The sequence below is a fragment of the Lycorma delicatula genome, chromosome 8 (assembly GCF_047948215.1).
Source record: "Lycorma delicatula isolate Av1 chromosome 8, ASM4794821v1, whole genome shotgun sequence".
In the NCBI taxonomy this organism is placed as follows: Eukaryota; Metazoa; Arthropoda; class Insecta; order Hemiptera; family Fulgoridae; genus Lycorma; species Lycorma delicatula.
Genome location: NC_134462.1, coordinates 24,061,143 through 24,088,987, shown reverse-complemented (window position 1 = coordinate 24,088,987; position 27,845 = coordinate 24,061,143). Strand labels below are relative to the sequence as shown.

At 27.2% G+C, this 27,845-nt stretch overlaps 2 protein-coding genes across 2 annotated transcripts in view; one reads left to right on the top strand and one right to left on the bottom strand.

The window, feature by feature from the left end:
* Swt1 (Swt1 RNA endoribonuclease) overlaps positions 1-19,885 on the top strand; it is a 151,753-nt gene extending 131,868 nt beyond the window's left edge. The window contains exon 16 of the transcript XR_012757478.1: positions 19,716-19,885. The gene's annotated coding sequence lies outside the window, so the exon portion shown is untranslated. The remainder of the gene's footprint in view (positions 1-19,715) is intronic.
* Positions 132-27,845, bottom strand: LOC142329156 (uncharacterized). The gene is made up of 3 exons (XM_075373505.1): positions 27,825-27,845; positions 2,923-3,071; positions 132-1,239 (listed from the first exon to the last, which is right to left on the bottom strand). The coding sequence occupies exons 1-3, from the start codon at positions 27,843-27,845 to the stop codon at positions 132-134; spliced, it is 1,278 nt and encodes a 425-aa protein (XP_075229620.1).

Sequence of the window (27,845 nt, the reverse complement as noted above, 5' to 3'; positions counted from 1 at the left end):
CAATTATTAAATCTATAATTGAATTCTTAATCCTAGGGTAAACACGATTTTGGTTTGTACTCGAAGGGGGAGGAAGGGGGTGATTTATTACGATGATGAGGGATGGCACCTGGTTTATTCAGTCGTGGTGCCTACGGCTGTGCGTACGGTAACTGTGGTCGTAAGGGATTCTGATAATTCTGTTGTGTCGGCTGCACTGGGAGCGGTTGTTGTTGTTGTTGCTGCGGTTGTGTCGCTGCCGGGGCCCCTACGTCTTTTCTGTCCCAACCATGGTGATGATGTTCGTCCTGAATTATAATCCATTCGCTTATCCATACCGGTTTATATACCTGCTTCCACGCGGGCACCCAAATCTTTTTCCAAGCCGGTACCTGGATTTCTTTCCAGTCTTCTTTCCATTCCAATTTCTTGTCCGGTACCCATACCAATTTCTTTGAGGGTACCCAAATCTGTTTCCAAGCTTCCTTCCATACTAATTTTTTCGACGGAACCCAGATCATTTTCTTACCGGGTTTCCATATTTGGATCCACGCTTCTTTCCACACTAGTTTTTTGGACGGTACCCATATCTCTTTCTTTTCCGTTCTCCAGATCTGTTTCCATTCTTCCTTCCATACCAGTTTCTTTGACGGTACCCATATCTGATGTTTTTCGGTTCTCCAGATCTTCTTCCAGATCGGTTTCCATACCACTTTCTTTTTCCACAGATCGTGCGACGTGTATTCCCAACCGTGTTCGTCTTTACCCAGATGTTTCTCACCCGGAATTCCGATTTTAACGAGTTCGGGCACCCAGATCTTTTTCCAATCCGGAACTTGTACTTCTTTCCACGCCGGTACTTTTATCGGTTCCCATACCGGTTTGTATACCTTTTTCCAATCCGGTACTTTAATTTCTTTCCACGCCGGGACTTTAGTCGGCACCCAAATCGGTTTCCAAATCTTCTTCCAGTCGGGAACCTTTATTTCTTTCCATGCGGGTACTTTTATCGGTACCCAGATCGGTTTATAATACTTTTTCCATTCGGGTACTTCGATATGTTGCCATACCGCTTTCTTTGTCGGTACCCATATGGGTTTCCATATCTTTTTCCATGCCGGTTTCCATATCTGTTTCGATGCCGGTTTCCATACTTTTACCCAATCCGGTTTCCAAATCAGCTTCTTTTTCCAATAACCTTTCGGCTCATGATGGTGATGATCATGATGTTCATCCGCTCCTCCGTCGTAGCCGACCCTTCTGTCTGATCTGAAAATAATTAATAAAACTAAATTAGTTTTAAAATAGTGGAAAATTTGAAAATAAATTTGGTAATCGTTAATTCTATTGCTAAGCAAAATTAATGGGGTTTATAAAAACAAACAAAGAATAGAATGATTGTTTTCTTTGAAAATGAAAGTGTGATATAAGGGAAAACCAACTTTATTGTTGAACTTGACGATGGGAATTTCCGGTAAACTATAATGGAGTTTTATTATTCATAATGCTTGAATGCGCTTTGTCACCGCATAAAACTTCTTATGTAATAATACATCAGTTGTCAGTTACTGTAAAGGTCTTTGATGATATATATATAGCTATTTTCTTGTACCTTATTTATTTTTAATAATATTTTTAATTTAATTAATCCTGTAAAATATGGTCGCATAAATTACAAAATTATAAATTTCAAAAATTCCGTTAACTATGTGGTAATCAATCATAATCGTGTATTAGCTGAAATATACATTATTTTTACTGATAAGCAGTGAAGTTTTAAGCTTACGGTAACTCGTTTTAATACCTTAGCAATTAACCAAAATTATTTTTTGAGCCTTCTAGGAAACAAAAATTCAAATTATATGTTTTTCCGAATTTAACACATGCTTAGACATTAATGTAATTATATTTTTTTGTCGATTTCATTAGCTTAGAAATACTGTTTTGATTTATTTAAAAAAAAAAAATTTATGCTGTTTTTACCAACAAATAAATAATCTAGGCTACGAGACTCATGAACAGAACTCTTTCATTTTCTTAATTTCTAGTAAATGTAGATATTTTTCTAGTTGTTTGTTTTGTAAATAGTCGTTGAGTGTTGGCGAATGGTAGTTGAATGAGGAAATCCAATCTGTCAAATAATTCGGAATGAATTGCCGGAAATCAAACCCTTTATCTGTAGTTTTATCACCGATAAATTTATCTCTACTAATTGAATTAATGACGTGATAATTGTTAGTTATCGTTGCCAGATTTGATAAATCCTATTTTAAACCTAATATTAAATTGAAGTAATAAAAAATAAATGTTATGACGTGGAAGAGTTATTTATTTGATGTTTATTTAATTTTTATTTCTGTTACTAATTCTCTGAAAATTCTCTTTATATAATTCGTTATTATTTTTATTTGGAAATATCTTTTTTATATTAATAAATTATGTTATATTTTGTAATAGCAAAAATTAATAATCAATATTACTGTTTACACATTGATTTAGATTAAATATGTAATAATTGAATTAAGGTTTGATACACTAAAATTTGCATATTATTATTATTTTAGTAAAAAAATATTTTAAGACGTGAAAACTCGTTACTTTTTTTTTAACTTGAGATCCGTCAACCAAAACCTTTATTTTTGTAATAATTTCAGGAAAATTAACTATTATATTTTCTTCAGTAGAACTTTTATTTTCAATTTTATTTTAATTCCAATCTTTGAAGTGATTTTTCGTAATATAAAAAAAATTATTCTTTTCTTTGTTATTACTCCTGTAGTTTTGTCCATATTGTTTCCATCCTAACCGCTTGAATTAGAAAACGATTTAAAATGCGCGCACACACACACACACACACACACACACACACACACACACACACACACACACACACACACACACACACACACACTTTTCCTGAATTTTTAATCACGTTTTTCTGACCTTTGTTCAGGAAGTTGCAATGAAACAGACTGTTGCTGCTGAACAGCTGGCACCTGAAGGTAATCGCTTGGTTGTTGTTGCTGTTGTAGCTGCTGATCCAAAGCTCTGCTGAGGACCAGCGCTGCCTGTAGGGCGACCCCTAACAGGACCTAAACATATAAAAAAATAAAAAAAATTAAATATCGATACTTTTATCATTTATAATTAAGTGTAATTTTCTTGAGTTAAAAAAAAAATTGTTAAATATGTTTATAAATGTTGAAACTTGACATAAAAATTATTTTCATCTTTCAGTTGTCTCTAGAATTCATACATCGATTACTTTTTTAACTTAAAAAGTCAATGTAAAACATTTTTGCTTTTTTAAAATACAGTTTATATGCATTGAAATTCAAAACATCGGTATCCACGATCTAGTATTCAAATCCGAATAAAAGCAATATTTATTAGGAATTTGAACCTTTATTAGGATTTTAACCTGAGAACTTCGAATTCGAAATCAGCTGATTTACGACAACGACCAAGAAATTAATCTTGAATAATAATAAAATAATAAACAAAATATTAATAATCAAATAAATAATCTTTTGATCGACGATTAATTTTGAAAGATTCAATATAAATGAATTTTTAAAGTAAGGTATCTTATCTTTTTCCCTATCTTACGTGTAACATTTGAGTACTTAGCGATTTGAAAAATTAAAAAAAAAAAAATTATTATTCTTAAAACTAGTTAACTTCCATCGTAAAAATCATATTATTAAAAATAGTAATATATAACGTGATATAATTATGGTAACAATCAGTATATATCATATTTATTTATTGTTAGCCTAAATACATTAATTACAAAAAAAAAAATATTAAAAAAAAGATTTTAAATCGATTGTAGGAGATAAGAATGGATAAATAAATTGATAAGGATTAGCGTCAAACGGTTGCAATGTTATAGTACTTAAAGTAATAAATATATAAGAAAGGAAGAGGAAATTTGGGAAAGTACGTGCTTTCACCGAATCGTACGGTGTGTGTGTGTGTGTGTGTGTGTGTGTGTGTAACATACTTATCAGACTATATTTAAATTGTTGTGTGTATGTGTGCGCGCGCGCATCTTGTTTAATCGTTTACGGAAGTACCGGTATTTTATTATTATTATTCATAACTAGTAGCGATCGAATAATTAATTCGACAAAAAAGTAAAATAATTATTTCTTCCGGCTGTTAATTTTACCATTATAACATACTATATTATATAAATATCCCGTATACAGGTATGTGTAGGTATACAATTTTTAAATGTTTTTAAGTACTTGTAGAAAGCAAATTAATGACGTCGAGATCTCGAAATAGAAGCTTACATATATTGTAATCGATAGTAAAATGTACATTCCACTTCTATGTTATGTTCATTAAAACATTCTTAATAATTTATCGCCTTTAATTATAAAGAAATTTTTATTATTTACTATTATTGTTATTATTACTATAACATGTTCTTAATTATAAGTCGTTATTTAAATTCTATTACGGATGAAAAAAAAAAAATTATAACCGGAACTCACTGTTAGGAAACTGAATACTGTTGTATTTTTTGTCCGATTAACAGAAAATATTAACCGGTCACGCACGAATAGTTGGTTGTACTTTTAATACTCGTAGTTAATTTGTGTTTATTGTTTTATAGAAATTAAATCGTAATTTATATTTTACGATCCGTTTTCTGAATTATTCGTTTCTTTTAATTAATCAATTTAATTAAGTATTTGTCATATCAATCCTTATTTAAATGATTAAAAGTTGTAACTGATTACGTAATTATATTAATATTTTAGAATAAAATTAAGTATTTTAGAAAAGTTATTTTATTTGCTTTTTAGTTAGATTTTTTCTATTATCGTTTATTTCATTTTATTATTTTTTTCAAACATTTTTATTTTTTGTCTTGGTTTTTAATAGCCTTTCATTATAAAAATCGTTATTTCTTATATGCTGATTTTTTTTTGTGGTAATAGACACTTTCCGTGAATATCTTTACAAAAAGTTCAAAAAATATTTAAAAATTTTTTTTTATATAAAAGTTTCTACAGCAACGGTAACATCGAAATTAGAATTTACCGATCTTGATCAAAGAAGTAATAAGCGATGAAAAAATTATTTCGCGGTTTAAATTTTAGTTTCAATTTTCATAAAAGGTACCGCAAACGAGAAAAATATTTTTGTCGTTATAATGAAATTTGTTAAATAAGTTTTTTCGGTTCTATAAAATGTTAGAAACATTCCCTTTTTTTGTACTGAAAGCTGAAAAAGACTAATTGTGTTTTTTTATATTATATACTTAAATAATTCTACTACCCGTTATTTTTTAACAGGAAATCGACATTCCAATAATTTTTTGACCGATGAATTAATTCACAACAGAAGCTTACAAAAAAAGAAGCTTGTGTTTCTGAATATGAAAATCGAAATTTTTTGCTAATAAAAAATGTCATGCCTATCCGGGATTCGAATCCGGGACCTTCGGTTGAAAGGATGAGACGCCTAGCACTTCGCCACGGAGATCAAGGAAATATAAATAGAGATTTTTATGTTTTCTTTCATTTATTAACCAAAATTTTTAAATTATTTACTTACTGAAATTGTATTGTTAAAAATTAAATTCGGTGCTAGAAAAAAATCCTACCTTTATCAGGATCCTAATTGCATTTTTTTATAATCTCACCATACAAAAAAAAAAATCTAACAGTTGGTTTTAAATAATTAATTTTTATATAGTTATAGAACGTTGAAATTATCTACTTTTGTAAAGACAGGGGGAAGAAACGCGTAATTTTTAGGCGTAATTTACTATAATTTTTACAGATTTTCTTCGAATAAATTTTAACTCGCACTGATAATGTAAAAAAGAATCTATATTTAAAATCGTGTAAAAACTATTGTTTATAGGAAGCGGTTCGGAAAGATAAAACAGATTTTATGTGATGAATAATAGACACTTAAAAGTTTATTAAAATATATTTAATTTTGGTGTACGAGTATATTGAAGTAACAGTTATGGAAAGGTTAAAATCTTAGTACGTGTCAGAAAGCATAATTTCTTTATAAATATCGTAAAATTTGAAAAAGATTTATGGGGACCACTCTTGTCAGTCGCACATGTGCGGTAATAGATAATCGATCATACGATGAAAGTAGGTTTGATTAATTTAAAAGGTAACGGTCTTTTCATAACAAATATTGTTATATAATTTATGTATTCTACTCATATATATATATATATATATATATATATATATATATATATATATATATATATATATATATTGTGTGTGTATTTTATATAGTAATATTTAATAATAAGATTTTTATAATCACTGTGGCTATTATCAAAATGTAATTTATGTATGCCCAGCATATTATACATTCTACTGTTCCTTATTTATTACACCTTCATAGTTTTCTGTAAAGGCTTTTTAAATACGAATAAACCTTTTAAAAAACAACATATATTACGGCTTTATCCATACGCAATAAATGAACCTATTACGTAGACCTTTATGATAAAACCACATTTATTTCTCTATAAAAGATTAAGCTTTGACTACAAGCATTGTTAACTAAAGAAAATGAGGTTTTCAAAGTTTATAATTTAATTAATTTATAACGAAAAGATTCTTCTTTTTTGTTTTGTTTTTGGAGTTGTAGCTTTTCATCTTTTCAGTTGACTTAGCTTTTCATCCAGAAGGATCAATATAGCCTGGTCGCATCAGAATTTTCATTTAATTTTACCGTGCAAATGTTTTCAATTTTATATGGTGAATTAATCATTAGCCAAAAATAAATTGCGTGTAAACTTGTTTTGATTTTTTAATGATAGGATCAAATAGATTTCCCGATAATAATTTTATGGTAATAAAAAATGGAATGGAAGTCTTCGTTTGTTTTCAAAAGTAAATTTTCAAAAAGTTAAATAATTTTGATAATCTTGAACTGTACTCTAAAGGCCGATTTTCGAATAGATGTTCGTTTGTGTAATACGTTTATTTTTACTGATTATGGCTGATAATACATCTGTAATGTAGTAGTGAGAAATCCACATTATATTAGCACAAATTCTTTCAAATAAATAAAGATATCAATATGACTTTAGGTGTGTGTGTAATCTATGTGAATATCTAAAAAAACAATTTCTAGATTTTTCGAAATTTGACCTTTAAAGCGTTGAAGAAAGATACATAAATTTGAACAAATATTGAAAATTTTCCCAATTTCCGACTATTACTAAACGAGATATTCAGCAGATTTGTACTCTTCAGATAACTAAAATCTATTTTCGGTTTTTTTTAATTTCGATTTTTTAACGGGTACGGTTCAACCTACACAGACACTGGCACTGTCACTATATGCAATGTGACTGGCTGCACCTCCTTCCAGTAACTTGACTAAAAAATATAAAATAAAATAAAAAAAATTGACCGCAACGGGAAACGCAAATTACCATTTAGCGTGGGTGAAGCCGTGATGGGGATACGACTGTATATATATATATATATATATATAATGTATATATATAAAACTTGTATTAAAACTTTATTAAAAGTATTCAGAACCGTTCAAAAATTATTTTATTGAAATGCAACACTTTTTTTCAAAGTCAAACGCTATTGTTTTTTGTTCTTTACTTTTTGAAGGAATATTATTATTTATTACACAGAGAAACATTATAAACGTTAGTTAATATTTTTTTTTTTAAATAAATAAATAGAGGGAATTGACATTAATTACGATAATACATAAATATCCGATTTTATTAAGTTTGTTTTTTAGAGTTATTAAAAATTAACTTTCATTTTTTTTTCTTTTTAAACAATATTGTCATTTATAAAAAAAAAAAGTAAATAAATAATGTATGAATAATGAACATTTTAGATTGTTTGATTTTCCGGAAGCTATTTTTATCATTAAAGACGTTATGATTTTTATTATTATTATCATTGTTATTATTATGACTAGAATTGTGTTCATTGTAGATGTGCTAAAATTGGATACGGTCAATTTTCTTTCACGAAATATTTTTTCGTAATGTATACACATATATAAATGTAATAACCTATGTGAAAGTAGTATGTAATAATAATAAAATTGTTCTAAAGAACATAACGACTAATTTTTAACATTACTATTCTGTTCAATTTAATTGTTTATTTTTCCAAGGCCGAAAGGTTGTGTCCATTCAGGTGAAATTTTTGTCTACATCGGAAATAAAACAAATTTTATTTTTATTTCATTTTTATGCGGGCTGTTTAATAGGTTGAGTTGTTATGACGGTGAAAGTGTTCTTTGCTAATTGGCATAGTATGGTACATGATATATATATATATAAACATAACACATAACATAACATAAACACAGTGTAATCATGTGATTAGACACACTGTTAGACCTCAACCTTTATTAACTGATCTTGAGACAATAATTATTCTGTATGCAGCTGAGTTATAAATAACATTCGATAAAACAAGCAATTTAGTTGATAAACTTTCTACCTTTCATTTGGAAGGTTCTAGACTCGATCTAGTAATTAATATTTCATTTGCTACAAAATTGATTTTTTATTTTCATTTTGAAAAATGTAACTTTTAATGGACTTTTATTAAATAAATATAAATGCTTTTTCATTTTTATCTATATAATCGGGATATTCATATGAATCCACCTAAAACTCAAAAGATGTAGAGGCGATCCGAATAACTCTTTTACTGAGTTCTGAGAGGATGGTTTTAGCGATAAATTTATCCATTATCGGATGAAAAGTAAAGGTTAACTAGAAATCCTGTTGTATTTTACAATCTCATTTATTCTGAGTCGCAAACTAATCCGCGTTTTGTATCATTTAATTTAATTAAAAAATTTTAAATTTTCTTGAGATATCGAATATTAATTATACAAAAATTATTTTGCCAATACACAGTTAATTAGGGATAAAAATACTTTTTTGTTGTACCATTGCCTTTATACACAGTATATAATAATTGGAAGATGCGTTTAATTCTAGTTTACCTTAACGTTTCGGATAAAATTAAACCGAAAAGTTTCCGCTGCTATAGGTTTTGTTTATTTCAATTTGTGTTTGATCAACTTTCTTATGTTTTATTACGCACTAACGCGTGTTTTAAAGAAAATTGAAGAATTAATTCATTTTAATTATATATAATTGTTTAAACGAACGAATCCTTAGCGATATCTGCTATATTTTGTTAATTGAAATATATTTATCCGTGAATCATGCCATCTTGATAAAAAATAGATTTTTTTTTAATTCTGTTCATTTAGAATGGGTTTAAAAAATAGCTAGTAAAGATCAAAAACTTTTATGCACTTCCCTTTTGATAAAAAATTACTATATGATTGCTTTTACCTTATCTGTTTAACCTAATCATAATCAAATATTTTTAATTAATTTTTTTTAAATTGCCTTTTTTTAAAAAATGTTTTATAAATTAATTTTAATGATTGTTCTTTTCATGGCTGCAGCTGTTACATGATATATATAATAATCTTATCTTTTTAAATCAGCTGATTTCGAAGTCGAGAGTACCAACGTTCAAATCCTAGTAAAGGCAACGCCTTTACTAGGATTTGAACTAGGATTTTACGTTGGTCCGTAAATCCGTATAAAAGTGGTTACTTTTATACGGATTTGAATATTATTGCGGATACCGGTGTTCTTTGATGGTTGGGTTTCAATTAATTACACATCTCAGGAACGGTCGACTCGAGACTGTACAAGACTACACTTCATTTACATTCATAGATAATCCTCATTCATCCTCTGAAGTAATATCTTATGGTGGTTCCGGAGACTAAAAAGAAAGAAAAGGAATTTGTTGACATAACCACCAGGGCTACAAAGCTCATTGGATATCATTTTTCATTAAAAAAAGTTTATAAAATTAAATTATACTATAACCGGTAACGATTGTAAACGTTCTGACGAGAACCCTCATGAAAGGTACGGCTATTCTCAAGAAATACAAGCATTCCATGTCGTATTTAGCTGTATGGTCCGATTATGAATTAAAAAAAAATTAGAATTAATCCGACCCGAATATAAAAGTGTCGAATAGCCATTTGACAAGTATGATAGAGGAAAGGTAGTTAAATTCTTAAACATCTATTTTTGCAGTTTTATTGGCCATGGATTTTTTGAAATATAATATACAAATTTTCTATCAGAATTTTAAAAGCATTATTTTATATTCAATCAACCTGTATCCTAAATTTTATACATTTGAAGTAGTTTTGTTTCCCTTTTTTTTACTTTCCTATGTCTACCTTTCACTTGACAATGTTAAAGCTATATATCGTCTATATTTATAAAATTTCATTCAGATTATTAAGTGTATATTCAACACTAGTAGATTTCTCTTTGTAAAAAAAAAAAAAAAAGTCTCAGAACTTATATTAATGCACTTCTTACGTTATTTCCGTTACTTACATAGTTTACAAATTTACTGATTAAACGAGGAAATTTTTCTTTAAACGCTTTTATTGTACTTGAATATTATCTCGATAAAATATTTCATTGTTTTATTTTTATCTACATTTATTATTATTACTACTTATTTTTTTCCTTTTAATTTTAGCCATCTTTGAGTAATTATTAATTTTGTGTTAAGTAACAATTTTCAAGCACTTGTTATTTATTTAGTCTTCTTTTCATTACATATTTTTAATTGTTAATCTTTAATTCTCTGATTATTTTATATTTTGTAAATAATTATGTTTCTTTCGTCATTTCATGTCTAATTAAAAAAAAAAAAAAATATATATATATAATTTTTTTTGTCATTCATTTGACTGGTTTGATGCATGCAGCTCTCCAAGATTCCCTATCTAGTGCTACTCGTATCATTTCTGAATACCTCCTACATCCTAAATCCCTAACAATTTGTTTTACATATTCCAAACGTTGCCTGCCTGCACAATCTTTCCCTTCTACCTGCCCCTCCAGTGTTAAAGCGACTATTCCAGGATGCCTTAATATGTGGCCTATAAGTCTGTCTTTTCTTTTAACTGTATTTTTCCAAATACTTCCTTCTTCATCGATTTGCCGCAACACCTCTTCATTTGTAACTTTATCCATCCATCTGATTTTTAACATTCTCCTATAGCATCGCATTTCAAAAGCTTCTAATCTTTTCTTCTCGGGTACTCCGATCGTCCAAGTTTCACTTCCATATAAAGCTACGCTCGAAACATATACTTTCAAAAATCTTTTCCTGACGCTTAAATTAATTTTTGATGTAAACAAATTATATTTCTGATTGAAGGCTCGTTTCGCCTGTGCTATTCCGCATTTTATATCGAATTACATACCAGGTTACAGAATAAAACCAGAATAAAACAGTACAGTGACATGATGTCAACAGTACTCAGTAAAGATGCCAAGCCATCTGTGCGCAGTCTGGCGTAAATGTACCGGTAAATGTGTAATCTTTAACAGACTTAGGCCGACCACTCCAGTGACGTGTGGTTAATTGAAACCCAACCACCGTAAAACAACGGCATCCACAGTCTATCATTCAAATCCATAAAAAAGCAACTGTCTTTACAAGGACTCGAACTTTAGGACTTTACAAGGACGAACTGTAGACTTCGAAAATCAGCTGATTTTGTGATGACGAGTTTAGCAATTTCATCTGGTGAAATTTTTTTCTTAATTGATAACCGCATGGAAAAATACTTTACTTAAAAATGAAAAACATGTTTGATTTGGTTTATTATCCATTAATTTAATAGAAAATGAGATGTTTAGTATAATTATCTAGGAAAAGATATTATTTGACAATGTTATTGTTGTTTGGTATATTGATTTTTTGACCAATTGATCCGTAACGGGTGTGAAAATGATATCGTTAAAGAAAACAGGTTTTATCGAAATATAATGACTTCCATCTTGTTTATAATCTGTTGTCACTCTTTCTATTTTTTACACATATATAAAAAATACTTCTGAGCAACACTACTTAAAAAAAAGAAAAGAAAAAGAATAGGTGTATTAGCACTTTTACTTGTAATTTAAATAAATGAAATTCTTTTTAATGCTAAATATATTTTATTTTGAACTAATTTATTGTGAGATTATTTTTTTATACTTGTTGCCAATTACTTATTGTAAAATTATATTTTATCCTTTTTTTGTATAGTTATCACTGTGGGTAAAGAGATAATTTATTTTTATTTTTTTGAGGTTGTTATCGCTGTAAGATCGTCCATCACATTATATATAAGATGATATTATCTGGAATAATATAAAAAATACAAATAAGTTTTAAGAAATCAGAAAAAGTTTTGAATATTATTTCGGTTTAAGTATTGTTGATATTGTGGAAGTATTTAAAGAAAAATTTATTATATATCTAGATAAGAAAAGGAAGGCGTATGTAAAATATCTATTCATCTTCTTTATTCAGATATTTCACCATTTTTAAACTATTAAGTTTATTAGTTATTATATATTATTAAAGATCAATTATTATTTATTTATTTTTTAAAAATAAAATCAATCTTTTTGATATTATTTAATTTTAATTCCACTTAATAGCTTAAATGTGTATCTTCTCACTGGGACATTAAAAAATAAGGTACCCGTTATTCCGGATACATTAAATTACTTAATATTAAGTAATTAAATTACTAATTAAGTAATTTTATTTGTAAAACAATCACAGTCATCAGTCGGGATTTTTGTTTACTACAAAAATTATTTTTTTTCATATTTTTGTATGATTTTCTTTATTAAATATAGGGTGGCATAGTTAATTTATAATGTAATACAATTATTTATGAAAATATGAAGTTTTTTTTTATTTGTTTATAGATAAACGGTGTTAAAGCTTTTGATATAGAAAGAAGTTTAATCCGGTTTCACTTGTAGTAGTTAAATATTTATTTATTTTATCATTAAAATGGTTACTCTATATTTATATATATATATATATATATTTTATTAAAGTAATAAAATCTAAACTATTTAATAATGTACACCGGTCTTATAAATGAAATCGTTGACCTACAAAAATAGTAAACAAATAAATTTCAATAGCATATATTTTTATCTTGCATAATATTCATTTTGATGTAGTAAAACATGTTTTTTATTTAAAAAAAAAAGGTATAAATTTTAAGGAAACTCCGGTTGATTCTCGGTAGACTTCCGAATTTTTTTGTTATATAACATTAATTTTTTCTTTTTTTCTGTTTCTTCCTTAATCGTGTCGTAAATTTTTAATAATAAAGAAAACTTTAGTGGTTTTTTTTTCTCTATTACATCAGTTTTACGAGTAATTTTTATTTAATTACTAACTTTTCGATATGATTAAAGAAATATATATATATTTTTAAATTTTCATCTGGATGTAAATACGATATGTTATTTTAATACTTTATTCCATTATTAAGGATTTTTATTTTAATAAGTTTGCATATCGGCCACCTTTTTACCGATATTTCGAAGAAAAGTACTATGGTATTACTTTCGGTCGCATGGTGTGAATGGGGACTGAAATTGGATTTATTTTACCTTTTGAGTATGAGGAATACGAAAATACCATTTACTTAAAATGTAAATTCCTTTTATATATATAAATGTATAAAATTTGTGGCTCGAAAATCTTCAAAACTATTACATCAATTTCAGTGAAATTTAGATATACTGTAGTAGTAGTATTAAGTGTATATGTGAAGTTTGTGTATAAAAATTTGTTGATTGGTTGAGTCGTTCTTCAGTTACCCTTAATTTAAGGTCGACAACAGACAACGTAACCTAAATTTAAGGTTATGCTGATTTTGTATCTGTTTATTTTTCATACGCGCTTATATAGTGTGAAAGCGAGTTGAAACTCGATGAAGCTTGTGTATAGGATCTAAAGTTAATCGAATTATTTAATGCGTTGTACTCTGAAAATCAGCGCGATCCTGAATTTCTTTTTTTTTTCCTGTTTAACCTTCGGAACCACCGTAAGGGGTATTACTTAAGAGGATGATATATATGAATGTAAATGAAGTTTAAGTCTTGTATTGTCTCAGGTCGACCATCCATGAGATGTGTGGTTAATTGAAACTCAACTACCAAAGAACACCGGTATCCACTATTTAAAATTGAAATCTGTATAAAAGTCTTTACTAGGATTTGAACCTAGTACAACCCGGTGGGTTGTACGTTTCTGACTGCAAAATAGTGAGGGCGTCGGAGTTTTTTTTAAATACATCTCCGTTTATTTAAACTTTTTTCTATAAATATACGGTAGCAGATTTATAATATTTTATAAATATTTTTATTAATTTTTCTTATAATATATTATAGATTTTGTATATTTTTACAGATTCTATATAAACTGAATTATTTTAAGCAAAATTTTTAATACTTGAAAATATATTATTTTGACAAGTTTTTTAAGATAAAATATTTAAAATTGTATATAAAATTATTATAATTTAAACTATCCGATTTTATTACATCAATTAAAAATGTTTTATCAATAAAATCAGCACCTTTTGAATTAGAAGATTTATAAAATCAAGATATAAAAATGCACGTAATCTGTTTTATGCAATGGAGATCAAAAGAGCTAATTGAAAAATTATCTGTGAATAACGTGGAAAAATCCATTTGATTTACATTTATATTTGCATGTGCAGGTTAGATAAACATTGACATTGACCTAGAATTATTATTATGTACTATTCTTCTATTTGCATTATCCATGGTCATGATTTAACCAGAAAATATAAATTTGCATGGTCTACTTATATAAGTTATTTGGTTGTATTTAGATTCACACGTACGATTATGCAATTCGTATTTAAAAAGAAATTGTTTTATGAATTTAGCTTTTTTGATATACTAACTTGTTTTTTTTTCAAAATACTTTTTTTTTTTTTTTTTTTTTTTGTCTTCAGTCATTTGACTGGTTTGATGCAGCTCTCCAAGATTCCCTATCTAGTGCTAGTCGTTTCATTTCAGTATACCCTCTACATCCTACATCCCTAACAATTTGTTTTACATATTCCAAACGTGGCCTGCCTACACAATTTTTCCCTTCTACCTGTCCTTCCAAAATTAAAGCGACTATTCCAGGATGCCTTAGTATGTGGCCTATAAGTCTGTCTCTTCTTTTAACTATATTTTTCCAAATGCTTCTTTCTTCATCTATTTGCCGCAATACCTCCTCATTTGTCACTTTATCCACCCATCTGATTTTTAACATTCTCCTATAGCACCACATTTCAAAAGCTTCTAACCTTTTCTTCTCAGATACTCCGATTGTCCAAGTTTCACTTCCATATAAAGCGACACTCCAAACATACACTTTCAAAAATCTTTTCCTGACATTTAAATTAATTTTTGATGTAAACAACTTATATTTCTTACTGAAGGCTCGTTTAGCTTGTGCTATTCGGCATTTTATATCGCTCCTGCTTCGTCCATCTTTAGTAATTCTACTTCCCAAATAACAAAATTCTTCTACCTCCATAATCTTTTCTCCTCCTATTTTCACATTCAGTGGTCCATCTTTGTTATTTCTACTACATTTCATTACTTTTGTTTTGTTCTTGTTTATTTTCATGCGATAGTTCTTGCGTAGGACTTCATCTATGCCGTTCATTGTTTCTTCTAAATCCTTTTTATTCTCGGCTAGAATTACTATATCATCAGCAAATCGTAGCATCTTTATCTTTTCACCTTGTACTGTTACTCCGAATATAAATTGTTCTTTAACATCATTAACTGCTAGTTCCATGTAAAGATTAAAAAGTAACGGAGATAGAGAACATCCTTGTCGGACTCCCTTTCTTATTATGGCTTCTTTCTTATGTTCTTCAATTGCTACTGTTGCTGTTTGGTTCCTGTACATGTTAGCAATTGTTCTTCTATCTCTGTATTTGAACCCTAATTTTTTTAAAATGCTGAACATTTTATTCCAGTCTACGTTATCGAATGCCTTTTCTAGGTCTATAAACGCCAAGTATGTTGGTTTGTTTTTCTTTAATCTTCCTTCTACTATTAATCTGAGGCCTAAAATTGCTTCCCTTGTCCCTATACTTTTCCTGAAACCAAATTGGTCTTCTCCTAACACTTCCTCCACTCTCCTCTCAATTCTTCTGTATAGAATTCTAGTTACGATTTTTGATGCATGACTAGTTAAACTAATTGTTCTGTATTCTTCACATTTATCTGCCCCTGATTTCTTTGGTATCATTACTATAACACTTTTTTTGAAGTCTGACGGAAATTCCCCTTTTTCATAAATATTACACACCAGTTTGTATAATCTATCAATCGCCTCCTCCCCTGCACTGCGCAGTAATTCTACAGGTATTCCGTCTATTCCAGGAGCCTTTCTGCCATTTAAATCTTTTAATGCTCTCTTAAATTCAGATCTCAGTATTGTTTCTCCCATTTCATCCTCCTCAACTTCCTCTTCTTCCTCTATAAAACCATTTTCTAATTCATTACCTCCGTATAACTCTTCAATATATTCCACCCATCTATCGACTTTACCTTTCGTATTATATATAGGTGTACCATCTTTGTTTAACACATTATTAGATTTTAATTTATGTACCCCAAAATTTTCCTTAACTTTCCTGTATGCTCCGTCTATTTTACCAATGTTCATTTCTCTTTCCACTTCTGAACACTTTTCTTTAATCCACTCTTCTTTCGCCAGTTTGCACTTCCTGTTTATAGCATTTCTTAATTGCCGATAGTTCCTTTTACTTTCTTCATCACTAGCATTCTTATATTTTCTACGTTCATCCATCAGCTGCAATATATCGTCTGAAACCCAAGGTTTTCTACCAGTTCTCTTTATTCCGCCTAAGTTCGCTTCTGCTGATTTAAGAATTTCCTTTTTAACATTCTCCCATTCTTCTTCTACATTTTCTATCTTATCTTTTTTACTCAGACCTCTAGCGATGTCCTCCTCAAAAATCTTCTTTACCTCCTCTTCCTCAAGCTTCTCTAAATTCCACCGATTCATCTGACACCTTTTCTTCAGGTTTTTAAACCCCAATCTACATTTCATTATCACCAAATTATGGTCGCTATCAATGTCTGCTCCAGGGTAAGTTTTGCAGTCCACGAGTTGATTTCTAAATCTTTGCTTAACCATGATATAATCTATCTGATACCTTGCAGTATCGCCTGGCTTTTTCCAAGTGTATATTCTTCTATTATGATTTTTAAATTGGGTGTTGGCAATTACTAAATTATACTTCGTGCAAAACTCTATAAGTCGGTCCCCTCTTTCATTCCTTTTGCCCAGCCCGTATTCACCCACTATATTTCCTTCCTTGCCTTTTCCAATGCTTGCATTCCAATCTCCAACTATTATTAAATTTTCATCTCCTTTTACGTGTTTAATTGCTTCATCAATCTCTTCGTATACACATTCTACCTCATCATCATCATGGGCGCTTGTAGGCATATAGACGTTAACAATCGTTGTCGGTTTAGGTTTTGAATTTATCCTTATTACAATGACTCTATCGCTATGCGTCTTGAAATACTCCACTCTCCTCCCTATTTTCTTGTTCATCACGAAACCTACTCCTGCCTGCCCATTATTTGACGCTGAGTTAATTACTCTAAAGTCACCCGACCAAAAGTCGCCTTCCTCTTCCCACCGAACCTCACTAATTCCTACTATATCCACGTTTACCCTATCCATTTCCCTTTTTAAATTCTCTAGCCTACCAACCTTTTTTAAGCTTCTAACATTCCACGCTCCGACTCGTAGAACAAAATACAGAATAAAATAAATATTAAGAAATTTACCAGTTTCTTAAATAATAAGTTTATATAGCTTGTTAATAAAATATTTATTATGTATAAATGAGTAAATTGTATGTATTCATTTATTAATAGGAAATTTATTTTATAGTCCTAATGTAAACATCCGTATAATTTAATTAATTTTGATTAGTTTTTATTCAATTACTGTCGTAATAAAAACAATATAATATTAGTAAAATCTGTTATGGTAAACTTGACTTTCAGAATCAGAGACACGTAAATTTACGTGTGCAGACCCTTTATATATATAATTAAAACACGTTGAAGAACAGAAAGTTTAGTTTATTGGTCAGTCCTATGTATAGAAAACTTTTACTTTTATTACCGATCGCATTTGCCGTGAATAAAAATTAAATCTAACACACACCAATACGAGCAAAACACACACACACACACACACACACACACACACACACACACACACATATATATATATATATATATATATACACTTTTCATGCACGTTTACATTACACATAAATAATTTATAGAAACACATACAGGATTACATACGCGTTACAATCTTATTAAGTATGCAAAAATATTACGAGCAGTATTATGGCAATTTATATTGTTGTTTTTACATAAACCTATATCAACTTTCATTTAGCAACCATTTAAAGCGTGTAAGGAATGTTTTAACGATCTCTTATTTACATACTTTTCTCTGAATTAATTCTTATTTACTAACCGGTTACGTTTAGTTATTTATGTTTACAAAAATATTTATTAGTTTATAAGTTTATAATTAATATACATTTACGATGAGAAAATTTAATTATTTTACTAAAATATAAATTTTTGTAATTGAAATGATAATAAAATATATATTTTTTAATAGTTTAGCATTCTTTTTTTAAATGGATAAGCCTATATTTTTATTAAAAAATAATAATAAAATAGTACTTTTTGTAGACACAAAGATATAAATTATACGTGTTTCATATTACGATAAATTAAAAACAAAATACATAATAATAAAAATGATGAAATTTTTGTTATGCGAAAAAAAATTTGTAAATAAAATAAAATGTAAGATTGTATAAATTACGTAATTTATCAGGAAATAGTGTTTTAAAAAATCGAAATGAATAGAAAAATAAAGCGCCAACGGCGGAAGGTATATTTGATTTAACCGGTTTAAATTGATCAACAATGACGGGATTTTCATATATGCCACTGAAATTTATTAATAAGTAAATAATTTTTGTAGTTGATGCTAATTAAAATTTATTTTCCCAGGTTTTATAAATAAATTTAAAAAAAAGAAAATAAATGCTTAGATTATAGTAATTATTAATTAAACTGTACATCGGATTGTTTTTATATAAGTGGCATATGCATTTGTTTAAAAAAAAATTGTTGATTAATAATTTTCGATAAATATGCAATTAATAATTTGTTTTAAGTTTTTTTGTCAAGTCTTTTTGTTGTTAGAGATATTAGTTTATTAAAAATATATAAATTTTTAATGTTCTTGTTATAACTCGATTTTATTCCAGTGACTTGAATGCTGGTAGAGATGATGTAGGTATTTGTATAAAAATGTAAAACTTTTAAATTATGGTAATTTATCATTTTATGAATTTTAATTTTAGGTGACCCTAAATGTAGTGAATTAATCGGTGGTTAGAATTTTAAATTTTTGAGTCGTTTTCATTCTCAGGATACGATCAAATAATTTACAATGATTTATTTTACATGTATAATTTTACTATTGTCATGTTTTTCTTTTTAATTTATCAAAATAAATGACGTGAGTTAAAATACTCATTTTTCATACATGGAAGTGTTTGTATTAATAAAAGTACTAGTACTGATAATTGGTGTTTAGAATTTAAAATATCGAAATTATTATAATTTGAACTTTTTCAGATACTAAAAATGGAAGAAAGAAATAAAATTAATTAATAAACTTCTTTTTTGTTTATAGATCCGAGTATCTAAGAATTTATAGAATTTTCTCTTTGGAATTTAATCTAAGCAACGTAAATTTAAGAAAGAAAGAACGAAGGAAAGAAGAGTCTTTTTTAATAAATTTTAAATTATATAAAATCAATCAGCAAATTTTAAATTAGGACATAAACCTCCATCTTGTAATTAATACAAAATATTTTTTTGAAAAACCTAGTGAAATTCAAAATAAAATTCTGTGTGTGTTTCTTCATTTTATTTGAAGAATATATTTTATTTTATACGTATATGTATATCATATATATATTTTATATTTATATAAAAATGATTTTATTAAAAGAAAAACTATTATTTTTTAATAATGAAATAAATTATTTTTTTTAAATGTTTGTATTATTTATTTATTTAAATTAAATATGAAAATATATTGGCCAACCAGTACAGATACTGACGGTGATTAGATGTAGTACTTAAAATGATCCTTACTTTCTTTCATTTGATTTCGGGTTTAAAACAAAAAAAAACGACTTTTTATTTTATTTTATGACCTATTATACTCATTACTAATAAAAATTAATAAAAAGAAAATAAATCTTCCTTCAAAAAATAAAAGCTAAAATAAGGAAAAGAAAATTTTTCAAAAAGATTTTCCACATTTCAAGTTCACGATTTATAATTTAAAAAAAGAGCTAAGTATTAATTTATTAGTATTATATGAAGTATTGTGAAGTAAAATTAAAAAAAAAAAAAAAAAAATTGAATAATATTTTAATTGTGGGATATAGAGCAAAAGAACAAAAAAACATATATTAAAATTTTAAGAGATGGGGTTTAATTTTTCGAAAAAATTTTCTTTTTATTTATATATTTAGTGTAGGTAAAAAATTTACTTTAATAAAGTTTTCTCTAAACTGGTTTTGAAGAAGATTGAAAAATGTTTTTTCGAGATATCCCTCCATCCCTCAATGAATTTTGGAAAAAAATGATACGATAATGTCTCGCATATAGAAAAAATATTTGAGCCAAATTTGAAGAAAATCGGTTCGGTCAATCTTGAGATTGTAGATACATATACTTTTTGGTCTATTTGAACTACTTGGACTGTAAAACGTAAAGATTTGCAAAAAAAAACCCGATGCCCCATTTTTTAAATGATCAATCATACTTTCCCCTTTAGTATAGCTATTCTAGCTATAATCGTCGAGAAATAATAATTCCAAAAACACTCTGAGGTGAAAATGCTAACTATAAATAAAATGTAATTAATTTTATTTTTTTAGGATTCTTTGACATTTAGGGTTAAAAATACAGTTTGGAAACAGATTAAGGCCGATTATACCTGAGATGGTGTTAATAATTGAATTCTAATGATCAAAATGCATGTTAATATCATAATTACTGTAAAGTAATGCTATTTCCTTAAATTCATTTGGATTCGAGTCTAACAATAATAAAATAGACCTGGGTTCGGATATGAAATTTCTGTTAAACCAGAACGAAGGTGTAGAACGTCTGTTGCGGTTCCTCTTTTACAGTGGAATGAAGAATACGATTTAGTGATTTTTGTGTGATTTATATATTTTATTTTTTATTTATTGTTGTTACTTGTCTATGTTTATTCTCTATTGTTCCTGTTGCTTTATTGTTTATAGTCGCTAATGACTATAATTGTTGATGCAACTGTAAATAAAAGCATTAAAAAAAATGATCAGTCACAGCCTTTCCGATCATGTTATATTTTCATTTCTTAATAGTGGATAATGACGATTAAGTGAGTTTTTCACTTTAATGTCAATAACAAAATTTATTTTCTCTTTTTCGAATGTCGACCCTCTAATTTTGTTCGACCCTCTTAACATAAATCTTATGGCAGTTCTTATGATAGAGATGCCAGATGAAAATAATACCAGATACAAATATTAGCCCAATATATACCGGGAATTGAACCTAGAATCTACCTACGTAGAGGCTAACATGTTAAATTATACATCTTTTGAATTCAATTTTTATTTTAAAAAAGTATATATTTAAATTTAAAAGATTTTTGTCAAAATATATATTATTGTTAACAATTTAACAACTACTATTTTTATTGTTTATTTTTATATACGGAAGTAGAAGATTAAGTGAAAGGTTTGATATTTCGGGCAGTATATTCATGGTCAATGTTCCCTGTCATAAATTTATTTGAATAGTAAAAGTAACCTATGTAATATAATATTATACCTATGTATTACTGGTACGCATAATTAAATATAAAATTGAAATATTCTAGAATGGAATGGGAAATTAAATTAAATTAATGATTGTTGTACTTTTTCTACTGCAATAGTAAAAGTATAGAGAACCGTAGATAGAAAGAGAATATTATTATTATTATTATTATTATTGTGGTAGTAAGAATACAGTTGTATCCTTTTCTCACGTATCTACGCTTATGTGTAGCGTATATTTTTACAACATATAATGGTTAAGCCTATGTATTGGTAGAGATAGTGTAAAACCGTGACTCTCACGTCAATTTCTCTGCATATCTAATTTTAGATCAAAAGAAACAGATGTAACCATTCTTTTTCATTTCCTTGTAATTAAAATGTTTTCTGTTACAATTAATGACAGCCTCTAGCTATAATAAAGTAGTATACTCATGAATAGATGATGAAATTATTGTTATTTTCACTACGTGATTAAGTTTTGTAGTTCCTCATTCATGAATTAAAAAAAAAAAGAAGAAATTGAGAGTAATAGTTAATTACAAGAAATTGTTAAGTATATTTTTGTCTATTATTGTGATTTTATAATGTTTTAACGTTAATTTCATTATGTTTTATTAACTGATTATTTTTTGTTAAAAAAGAATTGGATTTGTATTCTGTATATATATATATATATATATATATATATATAAAATTGATCATGACGCATAGTCAACATTAAAATGGAAGTTTAATGATAAGTAATTATTTTTACTCTGATTTAAATGATCTTCCTAATATTTACTGGCTCTGATAATTTGCGGTTCAGTTAAAAGCACTGAATTAATTATACTGAGTTTATCTAAATACAACGGAATTACTGGATATATTTTTACCACCGGGTTGGTCTGGTGTTGAACTCGTCATGGAAAATCAATTGATTTCGAAGTCGAGAGTTTTTAAGGTTCAAATCCTAGTAAAGGTAGTTACTTTTATACAGATTTGAACACTAGATCGTGGATACCATTGTTCTTTGATAGTTGGGTTTCAATTAACCGTACATTTCAGGAATGGTCGACCTGAAACTGTGCAAGACTAGACTTCATTTACATTCATTCATATCATCCTCATTCATCCTCTGAAGCAATATCTTACGGTGGTTCCGGAAGCTAAACGGAAAACAATAAAGCACCTAATAATGAACTGCTTTAACCATTTTTTGTTCGAATCAAAAATTTTTGTGCACTGTAAGATCTTAAACAAAAGGTTTACATGCTTTGTTTTCTTTTCATCGATAACTTACAATTATTTGGTAGTATAAGGTGAAAAATTAGGAAATCATGTATAATACTCGTAATTAAGTTTAGTTTTTATTTTACTGATTCGTATGATACTCGGGAAATTTTCGAATATGTGATGTAACTTACTAGATTTTGAGTCCTTAGGCTATCGGATCCATCATTTTTACCATAATCCGCAGCTCGTTAGATCAACGGATGAGTTCTGATTAGAATCTAATTAACAGAACGGTGGTCGAAAATAATATAAAGGATCTTTGGTTTGAAAATATAAGTTTCGATTGTGCCTCAGAGTAATCCAACTTCCGGACGAGAAGTATGATGATAAAAATCATCTACATCACTTGAAAAAGTTTTATTTTTAATCGATCACGAGGAAAAATGAGGGAATTAGTGTTATAATCCAATGTTTTGTTTTATAAAAAAACGGTTTGATAGTTTTCGATGTAAGCTGTGAAAATTTATTTTGCGTATTGAATTTTTTTTACCTGACTATACCAAAAGGAGGGTAATGTTTTTGAGTGATTGTTAAAGTTCTTTAAATTAGAAACAGTCATATCAATTTTCATGAGATAATTTAAACCGATTTCTCTTTAATCGTGTAAGTGACATTTACGGAAATTTGTAAAATCTAAGATGATGGAGATAAAAGTTTTTTTTTTCTTCTAAATTTACAGACCGGAATGCGGTAACAAATAAAATTTCTTCTACTAGATCGTGGATACCGGTGTTCTTTGGTGGTTGGGTTTAAATTAATCACACATCTCAGGAATCGTCGACCTGAGACTGTACAAGACTACTATTCATTTACATTTACATATCATCCTCATTCATCCTCTGAAGTAATACCTTACGGTAGTTCCGGAGGCTAAACAGAAAAAATAAAAATAAAATTTCTTGAAGAAATAACTCAAAAATGGGATCCGAGCGAATATTTTACATAAAAAATATAAATTCAGTCTGAAAATTAAAAACAAAATACAAAAAACCTAGATGCACATTTTTTCAGTGACTATAGTAAATACAGTACTGACTAAAAATAAATATTAGGTTTATATTATTATTATTTTATTATTAAATATAAATTTATTATTTTATGAAATAGTAGGTTTATATTAATATATATATATATTTCGACTTAATAGTTTTTCAAAGCGGGTAATATAAAATACTGATGGAAACTGCATACGCCAACTTAATTAGTATGTTTTAGACTATACAAACACAAAATGTAATTAGGCATTTTTTTAATTTATTGGTGAGTAAAACTGTGGAGATATCTAAAAGCACAAAGGAAATCCACTACTTAATTTCTTTTTGAAAGAGTATTTTAATTTTTATTGGAGGGTAGGGTGAGAGGGAAATTAGTCATTCTTATTTTTAAAGTAAATGGTCTACACTATTTTACTCGGGTCATTTTGTAAAATAAATTAAGAAAAATTTGTTTTTTTAAAGATATAAAAAAAAGCCAAAACGGGTTTATAAATTTATTATTTTTTTTTTTGTAAGAACAATATTATTGGAGTTCTCCATATTATGTTATTTCTGTTTGTATTGGGCTATTTAAGGTATATTAAATTCATTTCAACAATTATAATTAACTCAATTTTATTCTTAAACTCTGTTTTCCCGTGATTTTAAAAATTTATCGGGTGATAATACGCCTTGTTATATTTGGAATATTAAAACAATAATTGATAAAATTATGCTCCCTATTTTATGTTTCTAATTGAAAAAAATTATTCATTCATGAATAGGTTGTGATGTAATTCGATTTGCTTTGGTTATATTTAATCTTATATTGTAACTCTTAACTTGTCCTTGGCCTTACGTTTGGTCATTTCTTGTCTGCTATTCTGTAGTTGTAATTTTTATATATGATTTTTTTAATAAATTTTTCAACTTATCAATACATACTTTTTTTTATTTATAAATTAATTTGTATTAGAACAATAATTATTTTTAGATTTTATAGTTTTTGCCCGAATTAAATTTGAAAAAATATTTGATGGATATCTTTAATATATATATATATATATATATATATATATATATATATATATAGAGAGAGAGAGAGAGAGAGAGTGTGTGTGTGTGTGTGTGTGTGTGTGTGAGAGAGAGGGGGGATTCTTTTTTATGTAAACTTTTTTTTTTGAGTAAAATCAAGATATTAACAAAAATGTAAATGTGTAAAGCGTAAGATCTTCCGATAATTAAAAGGAAGAGGGTTGAACTTTTTAAAAAATGGAATTAAAAAATAGTTTCGTGAGTTAATATTGGATTAAAAAGTATAAAAAATATTTTTACTCAGTTATTTAAATCAATTTTTTAGGGTAACGGGAAGAAATTAGAGAAATTTTGCTCAGATATTAAGCTAAATATTAATATATATACGAACAAGAATGTAATTTTGATAGATGGCGTAAAATGAAGATAATCTATGTATTAAAAAAATAATTTTGTATCTTTCCCTTTTTAATGAAAGGTTGGCCTGATAAGGATCGAGAGTAAATTATTTTCGTTTTTAATTTTTACGTTGAATTTCAGCAATGTAAGCAATACGAAAAAATAAATGAAAAAAAAACTAGATAATTAAAATAAATTCATTGTTAACTATGATATATATTAATTTAATACATTTTGATATAGGGAAAAGTATTTAAGAACTGTTATCACCGAATAATACAAAAATTAACAACTAGCAATTTATTTTTTTATAGGTTCTCATCGTAATTATTGTTTCTCTTATAAAGTCTTCTCTGGATAATTTATACAGACAGAGTAATGATGTTTTAATAGTGCAATTAATGTAAAAAAGTTAAATTAACTTTGTAATCTTTTCGGCTACAAAAAAAACTTTCTCGAGAAAAATAAAAGATGTACTTTTACTTATAAATGAATTTAGATGATAATTTTATTAATTAATACTGTATTTATTCAACAGAAATTCAAATAATAATATTTTTATAATTTTATCGAGAAAGTGGAAGACTGCTTTTTGTTAAATATATCTTTTCTTCCTACACCCCTGCGCGGTGTTAAATATATCTGGGTAATTTATTGTAAAACAAATGTTTTGCCGTATTCGTGATTTTTCTGGTTCTTTATATATCATCTCATGATATTGGTAATGTGATAATTTTTTCATACATGAACGAAGTTGTTCGATCTGTTATCTTAAAAAATAAAATTTATGTGTTATCAACCGTTAAAATTATTGCTTTTATGTAATAGTTCATATATGAATAAAAAATTAATTAAAAAAAAATAAAATTCGTTAAATATAATAATATTACTTTAGGATTATGTTATCCTATTTAAGAATTACGAATAAATGGGCCTTACTGTAACTGAGTCATAAAAATTGCATTAAATAGTTTAACGATAATAGTATTAATAATAAAAACCTTGTATATCAGGAGTTCATATTGTATATGTTAAACCGTAACGGTGTTAGGGAACCTGACGTGAGATTCAAGTCATTCATGATCGTTGTAGAGATATTGTCAAACATAACAAAGTTCGGTTTATTAGGGTTTATGAGGAGTGAAGTGTTTTTCCATTACCTTCTTCTCCGAACCAAATATACTATTTTATATCATCACGGTAATTCTACCAATATATTAAGATAGTACTGCGCTCTAATAAAAAAAACTACATCATTACTCTTAAAGTAAGCAATTAATATTGTTTTATTTTGTACCTTAGGAGATTTATAAAAGTTATCACTTTTCTTAAATATGATATATCTTGAGAGAGTTCGTCGTTATTTTAAAAATACATAGCTATTATTTCATACTTTTTCAAAGAAGTAATTTCAAAACATATTTTTTTAATTAAAAAAGCTCTTCTCTAAGTCTATAAAAAGATAAAAAAATTAACAAAAAATAAAAATTAATTTTTAGGTTTTATGTATATATATATATATATATATATATATATATATATATATATTGAAAAAAAACTAATATTAATGGACGTGCATTATGATATTTTTTTGGTAAAAAGTCTTTTTTAAAGGTAACTGTCAAATTTTCTTTTTCAAAATTTATATATTTAATATTTATCTATAAAAAAATATAATAAAAAAAGTATTTAAATATTTTTATAAATAGTAAACTTTAAGGTGTTTAAAAATTTATATGAAAATCTAAGTAAAAATAATTTTTATTTAAAAAAGGTTTAGCCAAAAAAAAAAAAAAAACAAACTAGATTATTAAATAAATAAATATTTTTATAATTTAAAGGAAAAATATACTTTTCTGTATAGAAAATTAAAAATCGTTCAGATTACAGCGATATTAGACCGTCTTTCTTTTACAAAAACTGAACGATAGCATATACGTAATTAATTAAAAATATTTAACTAAATAAAAAAAAATTTCGAATTTATCATTTTTTTTATACTTAAATAAAAAAAATAAATAAATAAAATAAAAAAACACACGTCCGTAATTAGTTTCTTTAAATTCACTAATAAATCACATTTAAAGATTAAATAATAATATCCACTTCGATATATCAGCTGTAGGGTTTTGGTTGTTTTATCACATTTAAACATAATATTTTTGCTAATATTGTTTGTCGAAAGAATATCCGAACAGTAGTACAACGAATTAATGATTGTTTACGTACCAGCAGAGGTATTGTCCCCAT

What these genes read in the sequence shown, in the direction of transcription:
- LOC142329156 (XM_075373505.1), bottom strand. Translation starts at nt 27,845, where the DNA reads ATGGGGACAATACCTCTGCTG. An exon ending in TGGGGACAATACCTCTGCTG is followed by an intron (nt 3,072 to 27,824) that starts GTACGTAAACAA and finishes TTATATGTTTAG; the next exon opens with GTCCTGTTAGGGGTCGCCCT. An exon ending in TTGCAACTTCCTGAACAAAG is followed by an intron (nt 1,240 to 2,922) that starts GTCAGAAAAACG and finishes CAGATCAGACAG; the next exon opens with AAGGGTCGGCTACGACGGAG.